The sequence below is a fragment of the Schistocerca piceifrons genome, chromosome 2 (genome assembly GCF_021461385.2).
Source record: "Schistocerca piceifrons isolate TAMUIC-IGC-003096 chromosome 2, iqSchPice1.1, whole genome shotgun sequence".
Classification (NCBI taxonomy): Eukaryota; Metazoa; Arthropoda; class Insecta; order Orthoptera; family Acrididae; genus Schistocerca; species Schistocerca piceifrons.
The window spans coordinates 451221942-451235993 of record NC_060139.1 but is presented as its reverse complement, the minus strand read 5'-3'; the positions used below and the strand labels follow the sequence as shown (position 1 = coordinate 451235993).

General features: G+C 42.5%; 1 protein-coding gene across 1 annotated transcript in view; it reads right to left on the bottom strand.

The window, feature by feature from the left end:
* Positions 1 to 1025: 1025 nt before the first annotated feature.
* Positions 1026 to 14052, bottom strand: part of LOC124777383 (E3 ubiquitin-protein ligase ZNF598) — a 78731-nt gene continuing 65704 nt past the window's right edge. The window contains exon 7 of the mRNA XM_047252773.1: positions 1026 to 2858. Within this exon, the coding sequence (XP_047108729.1) occupies positions 2634 to 2858 (225 nt within the window). The 3' untranslated portion in view covers positions 1026 to 2633. The remainder of the gene's footprint in view (positions 2859 to 14052) is intronic.

Below are 14052 nucleotides of genomic sequence, written 5' to 3'. Positions count from 1 at the left end.
TATGGAAAATATGAAAGCCATTAGCCATTGACATCTTTTCCAATGGTTTCTTAATATTCATTTTTATGGATTCTGTTATGCTACTTTGGTGTATTTACCTTTCTCTACAGTCCTTATCCAGCTGTTTGATTTGAACAGTATTCTTTGTGAAGGTACCATATCTCTCCTTCCCCCATACAACCAACTCCAAGAAAATGGTAGAATCTAGTCTTCCAAGATCTATTCCTAGATGACATATACTAATATTTGCAAAAAATTGTACACCTGAAAAGTGTAAAACTTTTAAGTTTTTGATTTTTAGGAGAGGCACATCAAATTAAGATCTCCTGATTATTACACTAGGAACATTGTAGCTCATGTGATCTTTGAGTAGTGACCTCTGAACTAAGGGCTCAAGTATTAATGCCCGTTTTTCTGGAAAATTACAACCCCAACAGTTGCTTTATTTCATTCCTCAAATGGTTAAAGACCCACACTACACTTCAATGTAGTGCATTACACACGATCCACAGACTGCGGAAATGGTATGACTAAAGAGCTCCTACCTGGTCTTACACTTGAGACTGGTTGGAGAGTGAAGTATGTGTGTAGTAGTGCTACCATTTCTAAAACGTTGCTCAAGAAATTATAATCACTTACATGAAACAGAGGGTAGGTTGTTAAGCAATGTTCAGTGGAGCAGTGGAACCCAATGTTTCCAACACTTCTAGAGTGAGTCACAAAAACAAGCAGCGGCAAGCTGACTAGTAGGTGCCCTTCTTTGACAAATTATACTTTAGCTACAACATGATGATGATTACCCATGTTCCTGATGACTCTTAAGACGAATGACATGGAAGAAGGCATTGGCAGCACCACACTTGATCAATGACTAGCTCCATGGTTAGTTGCGGCACTAGCTTCCATTTGTAGTCCGTTATCCCTGTGTGGTGCAGTTCATATCAAGAAAGGTGTGGGATTCTTTGGCAACACATGTGTAAATTCATTTGAGAGAAACTGAGAGAATATGAATAAGCAAGTGACAATTACAGAAATATTACTTTTATTTAATAAATAAATCAGGTTTAAAATAATTTCTTTTAGAACAAATGTTATGCAACAATTATTTATGTATATATTTACATATAGTATAAACAACAATAGAAATACATTACAAGACAAAGCCCTCATTCATTCTCCAACAATGGCAAATCAGCAGTAGCCTAAACTTTGGCTGAAATCGTACAATGAACAATTTAGGCACATAGTGATAAAATACCTTCTTTCATCTCATCTGCCACAGTACTCTTGAGAGACAAGTGTAGTACATTTGAACAGCTGCAGCTCAGAATATTTGCTTTGTTATCAACAGGTTGAAACAAATGTCCAATGGTTAATCAGCGTTAATTAAAATACCACTTGGAGCAATGAAGCACATAAGAATTCACACCAAGCAGTGGAGTGACCATTCTCTTGCTATGTCTGTGAACAGGAGGTGGGGAGCTCTCCAACTGAAATCCCCTCGCGCGCGCGCACACACACACACACACACACACACACACACACACACACACACACACACACACACACACACACACACACAGCAATTATTGAAGAATGCTGCTTTTACAGCACAACTTTCTGTTACACAACAAATGTACTCTTAAGGAATATAGTCAAATCTCAGTACGGTCAGTTGGTGCTAGAGTACCAGTAAAACATAAAACAAAAAAACATCTTAACAGCTAACCCAAGAAATAGAAGTAGCGTTGTACAAATCTCTTATAGCATTTCATAAATCAGAATGTTCGTTTGTTTACTTTATAGTCTCCTCTCCCTTAAATCCTTTCTCACACACTAGGCTGTTTGTAAAAGTAATGAAAATAATAGGGAATGAAAGGAAATTCTGATACTTCTCATGTTTGAAAACAGGAATGCAGAGAAAAACTAAAAACTTAACCACTGACAATAGCAGTTTCCAAAATATCACTAAGAGGTAAAACTAAATAATTGGTATACTCCACACTTCCAGTCGGTGAAAATATTTATCGGAGAGGGTTGTGATATTGAACAAACTTCACTACTTGCACACATTTTGTTTACTTTCTCTGTAATGTGAACTGAAGCAACACATGTGACTTCTTACATTTCATGTCTAAAAATAGGGCTATTAATATAAAAAAGTTTTATTTTTCACTGATATATCACACATTTATCTGTTACGACTGCTCTTGGATACAATATTACATTAAATGGCAAGGTTTTGTATTTCTAGAAAAATTCCCAGAATAATAACAAAAAAAGACAATAAATATGCCTGAACTTACCAATACACATTCACTTTACACAGATATTGTGTAGCAAACAGAAGAAAAATGGCATTAATATCAGATGATGGACCCATTGCATTTGGACTTAATTACCCAACAGATATTTCAAATACAAATTCTGGTGCTGCACAGCAAAGAAAGTACCACAGTCCTCAAGAATCACTTGCAGTCCTTACTGTAGTGCCAACCAAAGTATCATGTGAATCAGACAAATGACTTGTGGTAACAAACCTTTTGAAGGACATGGGCAGATGGGAAATTTGAGCATAATAACAGTCAACTGTACTCTCTACAATCCATTATAACAGACAACGCTACAAATGGCTATTGCCTCCGAACCCAGGTGGGAGTCGTCGATGGAGCAGCTACTGTCCCCGGCTTATGAGTGCCGAGAGCTGGAAACTGGTTATCCAGGTGGTGTGCTGCCTTGTGCTGTCGTGCATCATCTGTGGCGATAACCTGTCCACACACAACACACACCTCCAGCGGTGGCATACGGGCACCTTTTCCACTTTCTGGCTTCACTGAAGTATAGACTGTCCACAGTTCCTACAGAAGAGAAGTTCCAAATAGTGAATCACTTAAGAATTATAACTATGTACTGTATACTAGAAAGAACACACAGTAAGAAACTATATTAACCAGAAAGTGCTAAAACTTATTGTCTAACAAGTTGAAATTTCAGCTTTAATATAGTAAAATTAAAACACGCATGAAATAACTCTTGAGACAATCAGACAAGCTAAGACATTCTTACAAGTGTTAAGAAATCCAAAGAGCTGAAACTTACGTAAATTGTTGGAAACAAATGTTTTTTCTTTGGTGACATCGTAAATAGTTTGCCATTTTCATGGCTGGCCTCTCATGCAACTATCATGGAATAAATAGTTTTGACAATCTGTGTTCCTGGCAACAGGGTGTATGTGAATTTCATTCATAACCAAGTAGACTTAATAATCTCTTAAAGGAATGATTTGAGTCAATATCCAATAGATTATGATACCAGAAATTATTTGTGAATTTCCTATCTATAATGAATTATCTGTTCAGAAACAGATGAATCACGATCACTATACCTGTGTGGCATAATTTGTCATCACTTTACCTCTTTAGTTATGCTTTGCCTGTGTTTAATATGGTGCCATTTTATTTTTGTTAATAAAAATTAATGTTTATGATTTTTTTGTGCCGAACTAGCTGAATGGACCAGATGGTTTTTTTTTTGTGGATAATCACTATTTAATTTTGATAAGCTGACTGGTATGGCCCATCTACAATGATTGGAAGTTTATGGTTTTATTAATAGCTGTTATTTTCTCATCAACTGTAGTACACGTTTCACTATAAAAATCTAGGGTATATAAAATTAAATGTGAAACATAGCTACCTAGTTCCATGCAAAACTTTTAGCTATCTGGTAAAAGCAACGTGGTGACACACAGGTTACAGCAACATGTATGCAATGTGATTGTGAGATGAGCCCAGCCCAGCTCAGTGGAAACTGCACTGTGCACCAGTAATAGCCAGTGTGAGCAGTAATGTGCCACCACACCAGAACAAGAACCACATTATGAGCTACATGACACCACAGAGCAGTATAACTAACCAAGAATTTTGAGGCAGATTCATTCTAAGTCCAGCAGCACTATCACGATGCCAGGGCTACAGTAGGTGATGGAACTGGGCACTGCCAGCTTCACCAATGGTTTTGAGACTGTGTCGCATCAGTTGCCTTTCGCACAAAGTCCACTGTATGGGAGTTAAGTGCCACAGCACTGGTGACTTGCCTTTCGCACCTGTCGCGGCCAGAGTCCTGCCAAGGAGGCAGCGGGTCATGTCTTGTGCACAGCAGTCTTCCCTCACTGACTTCGTGAATGTGAGCCAGGCCTGAATCACCTAAGCATGGGTGTTCAAAAGTGGAAAGCAGTAGCAGCACAAGAAAGAGAGGACTGCTGAGTCATGGCCTTCGTCAACTGATGGGCTGCTGGGTTGCTGCCAGACAGGTGTCAGCACAGCAAGACTCTGATGCACTTCTTTGCACGGGGCAGAAGCCAGCCATCTGCTGGCCACTGCCGGCCCACAGTGCTGGAGTGGGGCATGTCCGTCTCACACTGACAATGACAAGTTCTGTAACTGAAGTATAATAAAGTATTTCTCTCAATTACCGGTCTGTCACTGGGACCCACAGGTCTGGCACTCCACCTACAGAGAGTTGTCAGCAGAGCTGACGTCACCACCAATGGACAGAAGAGATTGTACTACATCCCAGCAGTGTGATATTTGAACTGAAGCCAACAGAACCTTTGTTTACGGGTGAGTGAAACTCTTTGTTTGTGCTCTTGTGACGATCGTGGGGTCAAGAGTTACGAGCCATCATAACTGCAAAGTTATTTTTGTGAGGCTAGAGGAACCTTGGATGTCACAAAGTGAAGGGAATTTTAAGGATCTGTGACTGGAGCCTGTGCAATGTGCACAGTGAAATTTACTTGGGCACTCTGCCCATGATGCCAAATCTGTGGCAGTAGTTTGTTTTATGCGTCGTCATTTTGGCCACATGGTTACGCAATATGGGGAGTCGATGATTAACTCATGACTAGCCATAAGAAATAACTGTGGTAGTGTTATGAACTAAAGTGTCTTCCCTTCTTTTTACTGTTGGGTGGCCATTATGGAATTCATGAGCATGAGTAAGCGTAATGCAATTGCAGAACCAGGCACACATCGATCAGGCAGCTATACAATCATTAGTGAATGAGGCAGTGCAGTTGAGAGCAGACAAAAAATTTGTGAACAAAAAGCTAGCACAGAAGGATAAGGAGTTGTGGTTGTTGAAATGTCAGAGTCTAGAAGTACATCTAATAGTTGCAAACCTTGTTACTCCCTTTTCCAGTAGGTCATCTGATGTGTTATTTCAGGAGGGATCTTTTGTCATTGGCTGACATAGGGGGTTCACTGGATGAGTACTGCTGCAAAATAACAAAATTGTGCCTTTTAAGAGAAGTGAAATCCTTTGTACAATGCATGGAGCCACTAGACAAGGGGGACGCTTCTGAGCAGTGCAGTCAAGGATTGATGCAAAGATAAGAAGCAGAACTGTGTGCAGTTTTTTCCTGAGCAGTTAAGTATAACTGCTAAGAGGCCCAATGAAGCCACACAGAATTTGGCACACAGGAAAAGGAAATTTAATGTGTATATGTATGAATTAATGAAAAGTGATGAGGCAAATCAGGTGGTGTTACAGGAAGCTGAGCAAAGGGCACACTATGCTTTCCTGGCATGCTTAGCACCACAAATCTCTAGGATGACGCATACTGGTCCACCTAGGAATCTCCATGCACCAGTTAGGTTAGCAATGGAATTTGAGGAGACTGATGTTGCAACCAAGGTAAAAGATCAATGAAAGTGATTGCTCTGAATATAAGATATTTTAATTTAGGGCGTATGGGGCACACCCAGAGGTAATGCTGCTAACAACAGAACAATATGGGTGGTATGAACAATTGGCAGTATTATGGTAATATTAGCAGGGGTGGTGTGTGGGTGTTAATAAGCACCCATTAAACTGAAATTGGGACCCAAGAACTGCCATACAGCCCTCCTAGCAAAAAGAAATGCAGTAAATATGACTGAAGATGCAGAACATACCATAGCGGGTGAAATAGATGGTAAAAAGCATATGCTTCTGTTGGACATAGGAATGCACGTTTCAGTGGCCTCGAGAGATTTACTGGGTAGGAGGCAATAGGACTAACCATATTATAATTTGCGTGAGGTGGATGATAATGATATATGACCACTGGGCTTGGTAATGGTGAGTTTTCAATTGGAGGCAACCACATTGAGGCAGTGTGTAGAAGCATTGTCTCATGTAAGCGAGGGCTACAGCACGATCCTAGGGTTCGACTTTCTCCATCAGCATGGTGCCATAATTGACCTCCAGCTGTGTGTGGTGGAACTTAGTGGGAAGACATCCACCTATGGGAAGTTGTTGCCAAGGGTGACTGTCGCGAGGAGCATCTGTTGAACAAGGAAATCCTGTTAAACCACGATCAGTGACATTAAGGCTTAATCAAATGGCACTGAAAAGTTGCTGTGGATGAGTGTGGAGCCTGACTTAGCAGTTCGTACGTTGTGTGTAGTGGAAACAGAGGAGGATCGTGATGTGTTGGATACGGCATGTTGTTTATTAAGATAAAGTATTGGATGTGTACAGAAAAAGATGGCAGCAAGCTAATACCCATCAACGTGGACAATTTTGGCACTGAGTAGGCTGAGTTGTTAAAGGGAACATTAGTGGCAATGTTAGCAATCCCAGAAGAGGAAGATTGTTGCACAAAGGTGTAAGCTATGAAACGGCACAGGATGCTGCTGAGACTGCATTGTATGAGAAAGTTAAGCATCTGAGGGGAAGAATACCAAGGTATCTGCAACTGATTTTAGAAGAGCATATAAATCAGTAGTAGCTGATGGCATAATAGAGGAGAGTAGTAGCCCATAGGCGGGAGGGAAGGGTGGTTGTACAAAGAAAGTCTACAAACAGTTCACGTAAGGCTGCTGCAGCTACTGTCACTTACTGCAACAATAAGACAACAACATGTGCTTACTTCAGTCCACACATCACAGAAACCATTGAGATGCCTTTAATAGGTTCCACAACGAAACATTGTCTCAAAATTCGGTAGAAAATCCGAAGAAATTCTGGTCGTATGTGAAGTACACAAGCAGCAAGAAGCAGTCAATACCTTCGCTGTGCAGTGCTGATGGTACTGTTACCGACGACTGTGCCGCTAAAGCGGAGTCCTTGTACGCAGTTTTCCGAAATTCCTTCACCAGGGAAAACAAATGGAATATTCCAGAATTAGAGACAAGAACAGCTGCTAGCATGAGTTTCTTAGAAGTAGATACCTTAGGGGTTGCAAAGCAACTCAAATCGCTTGATATGGGCAAGTCTTCAGGTCCAGATGGTATACTGATTAGGTTCCTTTCAGATTACTTAGCAATCACATACAACTGCTCACTCACTGATAGATCTGTACCTACAGATCGGAAAATTGCGCAAGTTGCACCAGTGTTTAAGAAGGGTACTAGGAGTAATCCATCGAACTACAGACCTATATCATTGACGTCGGTTTGCAGTAGGGCTTTGGAGCATAAACTGTATTCAAACACTATGAATCACCTCGAAGGGAATGATCTATTGATGCGTAATCAGCATGGTTTCAGAAAACATCGTTCTAGTGCAACGCAGCTAGCTCTTTATTCGCACGAAGTAATGGCCGCTATCGACAGGGGATCTCAGGTTGATTCCGTATTTCTAGATTTCTGGAAAGCTTTTGACACAGTTCCTCACAAGCGACTTCTAATCAAGCTGCGGGGCCTATGGGATATCGTCTCAGTTGTGCGACTGGATTCGTGATTTCCTGTCAGGAAGGTCGCAGTTCGTAGTAATAGACAGCAAATCATCGAGTAAAACTGAAGTGATATCACGTGTTCCCCAGGGAAGTGTCCTGGGACCTCTGCTGTTCCTGATCTATATAAGTGACCTGGGTGACAATCTGAGCAATTCTCTTCGGTTGTTCACAGATGATGCTGTAACTTACCGTCCACTAAGGTCATCCGAAGACCAGTATCAGTTGCAAAGCGATTTAGAAAAGACTGCTGTATGGTGTGACAGGTGGCAGTTGACGCTAAATAACGAAAAGTGTGAGGTGATCCACATGAGTTCCAAAAGAAATCCGTTGGAATTCGATTACTTGATAAATAGTACAATTCTCAAGGCTGTCAATTCAACTAAGTACCTGGGTGTTAAAATACGAACAACTTCAGTTGGAAAGACCACATAGATAATATTGTGGGGAAGGCGAAGCAAACGTTGCGTTTCATTGGCAGGACACTTAGAAGATGCAACAAGTCCACTAAAGAGACAGTTTACACAACACTCGTTCGTCCTCTGTTAGAATATTGCTGCGCGGTGTGGGATCCTTACCAGATGGGATTGACGGAGGACATCGAAAGGGTGCAAAAAAGGGCAGCTCGTTTTGTATTATCACATAATAGGGGAGAGAGTGTGGCAGATATGTTACGGGAGTTGGTACGCAAGTCACTAAAGCAAAGACAATTTTCGTCGCGGCTAGATCTACACTCCTGGAAATGGAAAAAAGAACACATTGACACCGGTGTGTCAGACCCACCATACTTGCTCCGGACACTGCGAGAGGGCTGTACAAGCAATGATCACACGCACGGCACAGCGGACATACCAGGAACCGCGGTGTTGGCCGTCGAATGGCGCTAGCTGCGCAGCATTTGTGCACCGCCGCCGTCAGTGTCAGCCAGTTTGCCGTGGCATACGGAGCTCCATCGCAGTCTTTAACACTGGTAGCATGCCGCGACAGCGTGGATGTGAACCGTATGTGCAGTTGACGGACTTTGAGCGAGGGCGTATAGTGGGCATGCGGGAGGCCGGGTGGACGTACCGCCGAATTGCTCAACACGTGGGGCGTGAGGTCTCCACAGTATATCGATGTTGTCGCCAGTGGTCGGCGGAAGGTGCACGTGCCCGTCGACCTGGGACCGGACCGCAGCGACGCACGGATGCACGCCAAGACCGTAGGATCCTACGCAGTGCCGTAGGGGACCGCACCGCCACTTCCCAGCAAATTAGGGACACTGTTGCTCCTGGGGTATCGGCGAGGACCATTCGCAACCGTCTCCATGAAGCTGGGCTACGGTCCCGTACACCGTTAGGCCGTCTTCCGCTCACGCCCCAACATCGTGCAGCCCGCCTCCAGTGGTGTCGCGACAGGCGTGAATGGATGGACGAATGGAGACGTGTCGTCTTCAGCGATGAGAGTCGCTTCTGCCTTGGTGCCAATGATGGTCGTATGCGTGTTTGGCGCCGTGCAGGTGAGCGCCACAATCAGGACTGCATACGACCGAGGCACACAGGGCCAACACCCGGCATCATGGTGTGGGGAGCGATCTCCTACACTGGCCGTACACCACTGGTGATCGTCGAGGGGACACTGAATAGTGCACGGTACATCCAAACCGTCATCGAACCCATCGTTCTACCATTCCTAGACCGGCAAGGGAACTTGCTGTTCCAACAGGACAATGCACGTCCGCATGTATCCCGTGCCAGCCAACGTGCTCTAGAAGGTGTACGTCAACTACCCTGGCCAGCAAGATCTCCGGATCTGCCCCCCATTGAGCATGTTTGGGACTGGATGAAGCGTCGTCTCACGCGCTCTGCACGTCCAGCACGAACGCTGGTCCAACTGAGGCGCCAGGTGGAAATGGCATGGCAAGCCGTTCGACAGGACTACATCCAGCATCTCTACGATCGTCTCCATGGGAGAATAGCAGCCTGCATTGCTGCGAAAGGTGGATATACACTGTACTAGTGCCGACATTGTGCATGCTCTGTTGCCTGTGTCTATGTGCCTGTGGTTCTGTCAGTGTGATCATGTGATGTATCTGACCCCAGGAATGTGTCAATAAAGTTTCCCCTTCCTGGGACAATGAATTCACGGTGTTCTTATTTCAATTTCCAGGAGTGTATTTACGAAGTTTCAGTCACCAACTTTCTCTTCCGAATGCGAAAATATTTTGTTGAGCCCAACCTACATAGGTAGGAATGATCATCAAAATAAAATAAGAGAAATCAGAGCTCGAACAGAAAGGTTTAGGTGTTCGTTTTTCCCACGCGCTGTTCGGGAGTGGAATGGTAGAGAGATAGTATGATTGTGGTTCGATGAACCCTCTGCCAAGCACTTAAATGTGAATTGCAGACTAGTCATGTAGATGTAGATGTAGATAATTGTGGGCAGTGCCATTATTTCTAGATGACGGACTTGAGGAGTAGATACCATCATTTGGAGTTGATCCAGAGGATGGATCAAAGACTGTGTTTCCAGTACCTTGGGAACATTCTCAGTGTAGAAGAATGTCATTCGTTTTGAAGAATGCACCAGCAACATTCTAGTGTTTCTTACACTGAGTGCTGAAGGGATTAAAAATTTGCCACTGGATAGTGTATTTAGATGACCTAATATGAAGCAACAAATTGAAGGCTTCTGTGATGCCGATTATGTATCAGATCTCTATCAACAATAGCTATATTTTAAGTTAGCTGGGTCGGTAATTTCACTGAATCAGTCAGTCATAACAGTGCAACGACACTTCAGGACGAAGTTCAACAAAGATCCACCAACTGCTAACTCCATTCGGCGATGGTATGCGCAGTTTAGACCTTCTGGATGCCTCTGTAAGGGGAAATCAACGGGTCGGCCTGCAGCGAGCAAAGAAACGGTTCAACGCGTGCGGCCAAGTTTCACGCGTAGCCTGCGGAAGTCGACGAATAAAGCAAGCAGGGAGCTAAACGTACCACAGCCGACGGTTTGGAAAATCTTACGGGAAAGGCTAAAGCAGAAGCCTTACCGTTTACAACTGCTACAAGCCCTGACGCCCAATGACAAAGTCAAACGCTTTGAATTTTCGGCGCGGTTGCAACAGCTCATGGAAGAGGATGCGTTCAGTGCGAAACTTGTTTTAGGTTAGGTTAGGTTAGTGGTGTTTAATGTCCTGTCGACAACGAGGTCATTAGAGACGGAGCGCAAGCTGGGGTTAGGGAAGGATGGGGAAGGAAATCGGCCGTGCCCTTTCAAAGGAACCATCCCGGCATTTGCCTGAAACGATTTAGGGAAATCACGGAAAACCTAAATCAGGATGGCCGGAGACGGGATTGAACCGTCGTCCTCACGAATGCGAGTCCAGTGTGCTAACCACTGCGCCACCTCGCTCGGCGAAACTTGTTTTCACTGATGAAGCAACATTTTTTCTTAATGGTGTGAAGTGAACAGACACAATGTGCGAATCTGGGCAGTAGAGAATCCTCACGCATTCGTGCAGCAAATTCGCAATTCACCAAAAGTTAACGTGTTTTGTGCAATCTCACGGTTTAAAGTTTACGGCCCCTTTTTCTTCTGCGAAAAAAGCGTTACAGGACACACGTATCTGGATATGCTGGAAAATTGGCTCATGCCACAACTGGAGACCGACAGCGCCGACTTCGTCTTTCAACAGGATGGTGCTCCACCGCACTTCCATCATGATGTTCGGCATTTCTTAAACAGGAGATTGGAAAACCGATGTATCGGTTGTGGTGGAGATCATGATCAGCAATTCATGTCATGGCCTCCACGCTCTCCCAACTTAACCCCATGCGATTTCTTTCTGTGGGGTTATGTGAAAGATTCAGTGTTTAAACCTCCTCTACCAAGAAACGTGCCAGAACTGCAAGCTCGCATCAACGATGCTTTCGAACTCATTGATGGGGACATGCTGCGCCGAGCGTGGGAGGAACTTTATTATCGGCTTGATGTCTACCGAATCACTGAAGGGGCACATATCGAACATTTGTGAATGCCTAAAAAAACTTTTTGAGTTTTTGTATGTGTGTGCAAAGCATTGTGAAAATATCTCAAATAATAAAGTTATTGTAGAGCTGTGAAATCGCTTCAATCATTTGTAATAACCCTGTATATGACCCTATCAACAGCAGCACAACAAACAATATGTCTTCAAGGATTACCCCATGAAATTAATGTCCAACACTGCGGGAAACCAGTAAGTGTGTTCTGTGATTAAAGGGGTGCCACTGCACTTAGTCACAACAGTCTGCATCTCACCAACAAAACACGGTGATTTAAGGCACCAATATTTGTGAGCTAATCATCTGAGAAAGTTCAGCATCAAATAGATCAGAACCATCAAGCAGCCAGATGATTTCTTGATGAAGGCACTGCCAAAGATTATATATCAATGGTGCTGCCAAGCTGTGGGACTTTCAAAAGGGGGAACGTGTGGGGGTGATAGGAACAACTGTGTTTCTTCTTTGCTGACCCCTTGGTGTACATTAATGCTATTCTTTGCTGAGTTTTTCGATCTGTTGAAAGACTGTTGGGTCAATATATATGACATTTTCTGTTGTATTACAACAAACAGCTGAATTGTTACTTAAACTGCCTATAATCTGAAGCATAAAAGGTGAGCTGTTTAAACTGTCACACTTATTTGCTTGCAAGACAAGAAACCTCTGTACTATTCTTTAATAATTAACAACATTGTTTAATCATACAAAGACTTCAAACAATGTTCCCCGATTCACAGATGTGTGTTTGCTGACCAGTGATTTCAAGACGACAAAGTTGTACACAGCTTCAATAACAGATAGGTACAAGGCTTCTGCTAAGACTCTTGGTAATGTAACATAGGAGCTTAAAATCAGTAATTGATGAAGCAGTATTAATTTGCTTCTCACAGCTTTTTCTTCACATTAAGTACAAAATAAAAGGAACTTTCAAACAGTCTCTCAATTACTTCAAATTTAGTTTTCCTCAAACAATATTTAACTATAGGATTAAGGACTATGGTTTATTATTTCAACTTTATTTATAGAAAATAAAGAGAACAACAGGGTTACATTTAGTTACCATTCCCAATGACATAAAAACTACGCTACCGACAATGTGACGTTTATAAAGCAAGTGCTGCACCAGCATAGTCATAAATACGGAATTTTCTACTAAAATGCAGTTTGTTAACCAATGTTTCAGTTTATTGGTATTTATTTAATCAATCCTGTACTTCACTAAAGTGTTGAGACTGAGGACACTCCCAGATGTGTCAGAGGTGGGCATCTTATAAACAAGGTTAGCACATGGTGGATAAGTATTTCGGACAGATTCCACTTCAACAGTTTGTTTATTCTTTCAAAACCTTATGGATGGCATAAAACAGCATTCCAGTATGCAATGAAAAATTATTTAGTGTACACCAACAAACAAACGACATGGATCCATTTAAACTAGTTCAAATTAGTACACACACATTTAATATATCATTACAAGTGTTTGTTTTTATCTGTAAGAAGTAACCCTCTCAAGCAACCTTTCTCGGAACTCTGAATTCTGGCTTCAGTAAGTAACATGTTATTCATCACCTGCACACCTTCATGGCATGGAGACATTTGTTTATGATCTTCAGAGGAAACAAGTGATCCAATTCCAAGGGTATACAGAATGCTTTCCAAGAGTATGCAGAATGCTTTACTGGGTACACCACATACGCTACTCAGTACTTCTTACACTACAAAACATGTTTCCTTCATCTGAATCAAACAATGTAAAATCCAGGATGGAATACCAACCACTGGAAATGGTAGATTGCTATTCACTACATAAAGGAGGGTTCAGTCACAGACAAGCACAGTGAAAAAGATAGCTAGATATATTCAGCTATCAGTCCATCAGATGTAGAAAATTCACACCCATTCACACAATCAGAGCTCCCACACAAATGGCCACTGTCTTCTCCAGGTGCTAATGCTCTAACTTTCTTCTGAACAATCACTGGTGGCCCAAACCACCACAAAATTATGTAAAACTTCTCTTATGTCTAAAGCTGCTGAATCAACAAATGGTCAGGGTTGGAGAATAAGCCACAAATGTAAAATGATGTAACTCAATTCATACAGAGCCTTTTTGGAAATTAAAGTAATATCAACCACTGAAATGACCATCTTACAATTCTGTTTACAAGTGAATGTTGCATGAGAAATCCAATGAGAAACTTTCCTCTGTTCCAAATAGTTACACCTTGTTGAATGTTCCAACAGTGGGTAAGACCACTTTTTTTTGGCTGTGAGCCAATGAACATGAACTCAGTAATCTTCAGAACA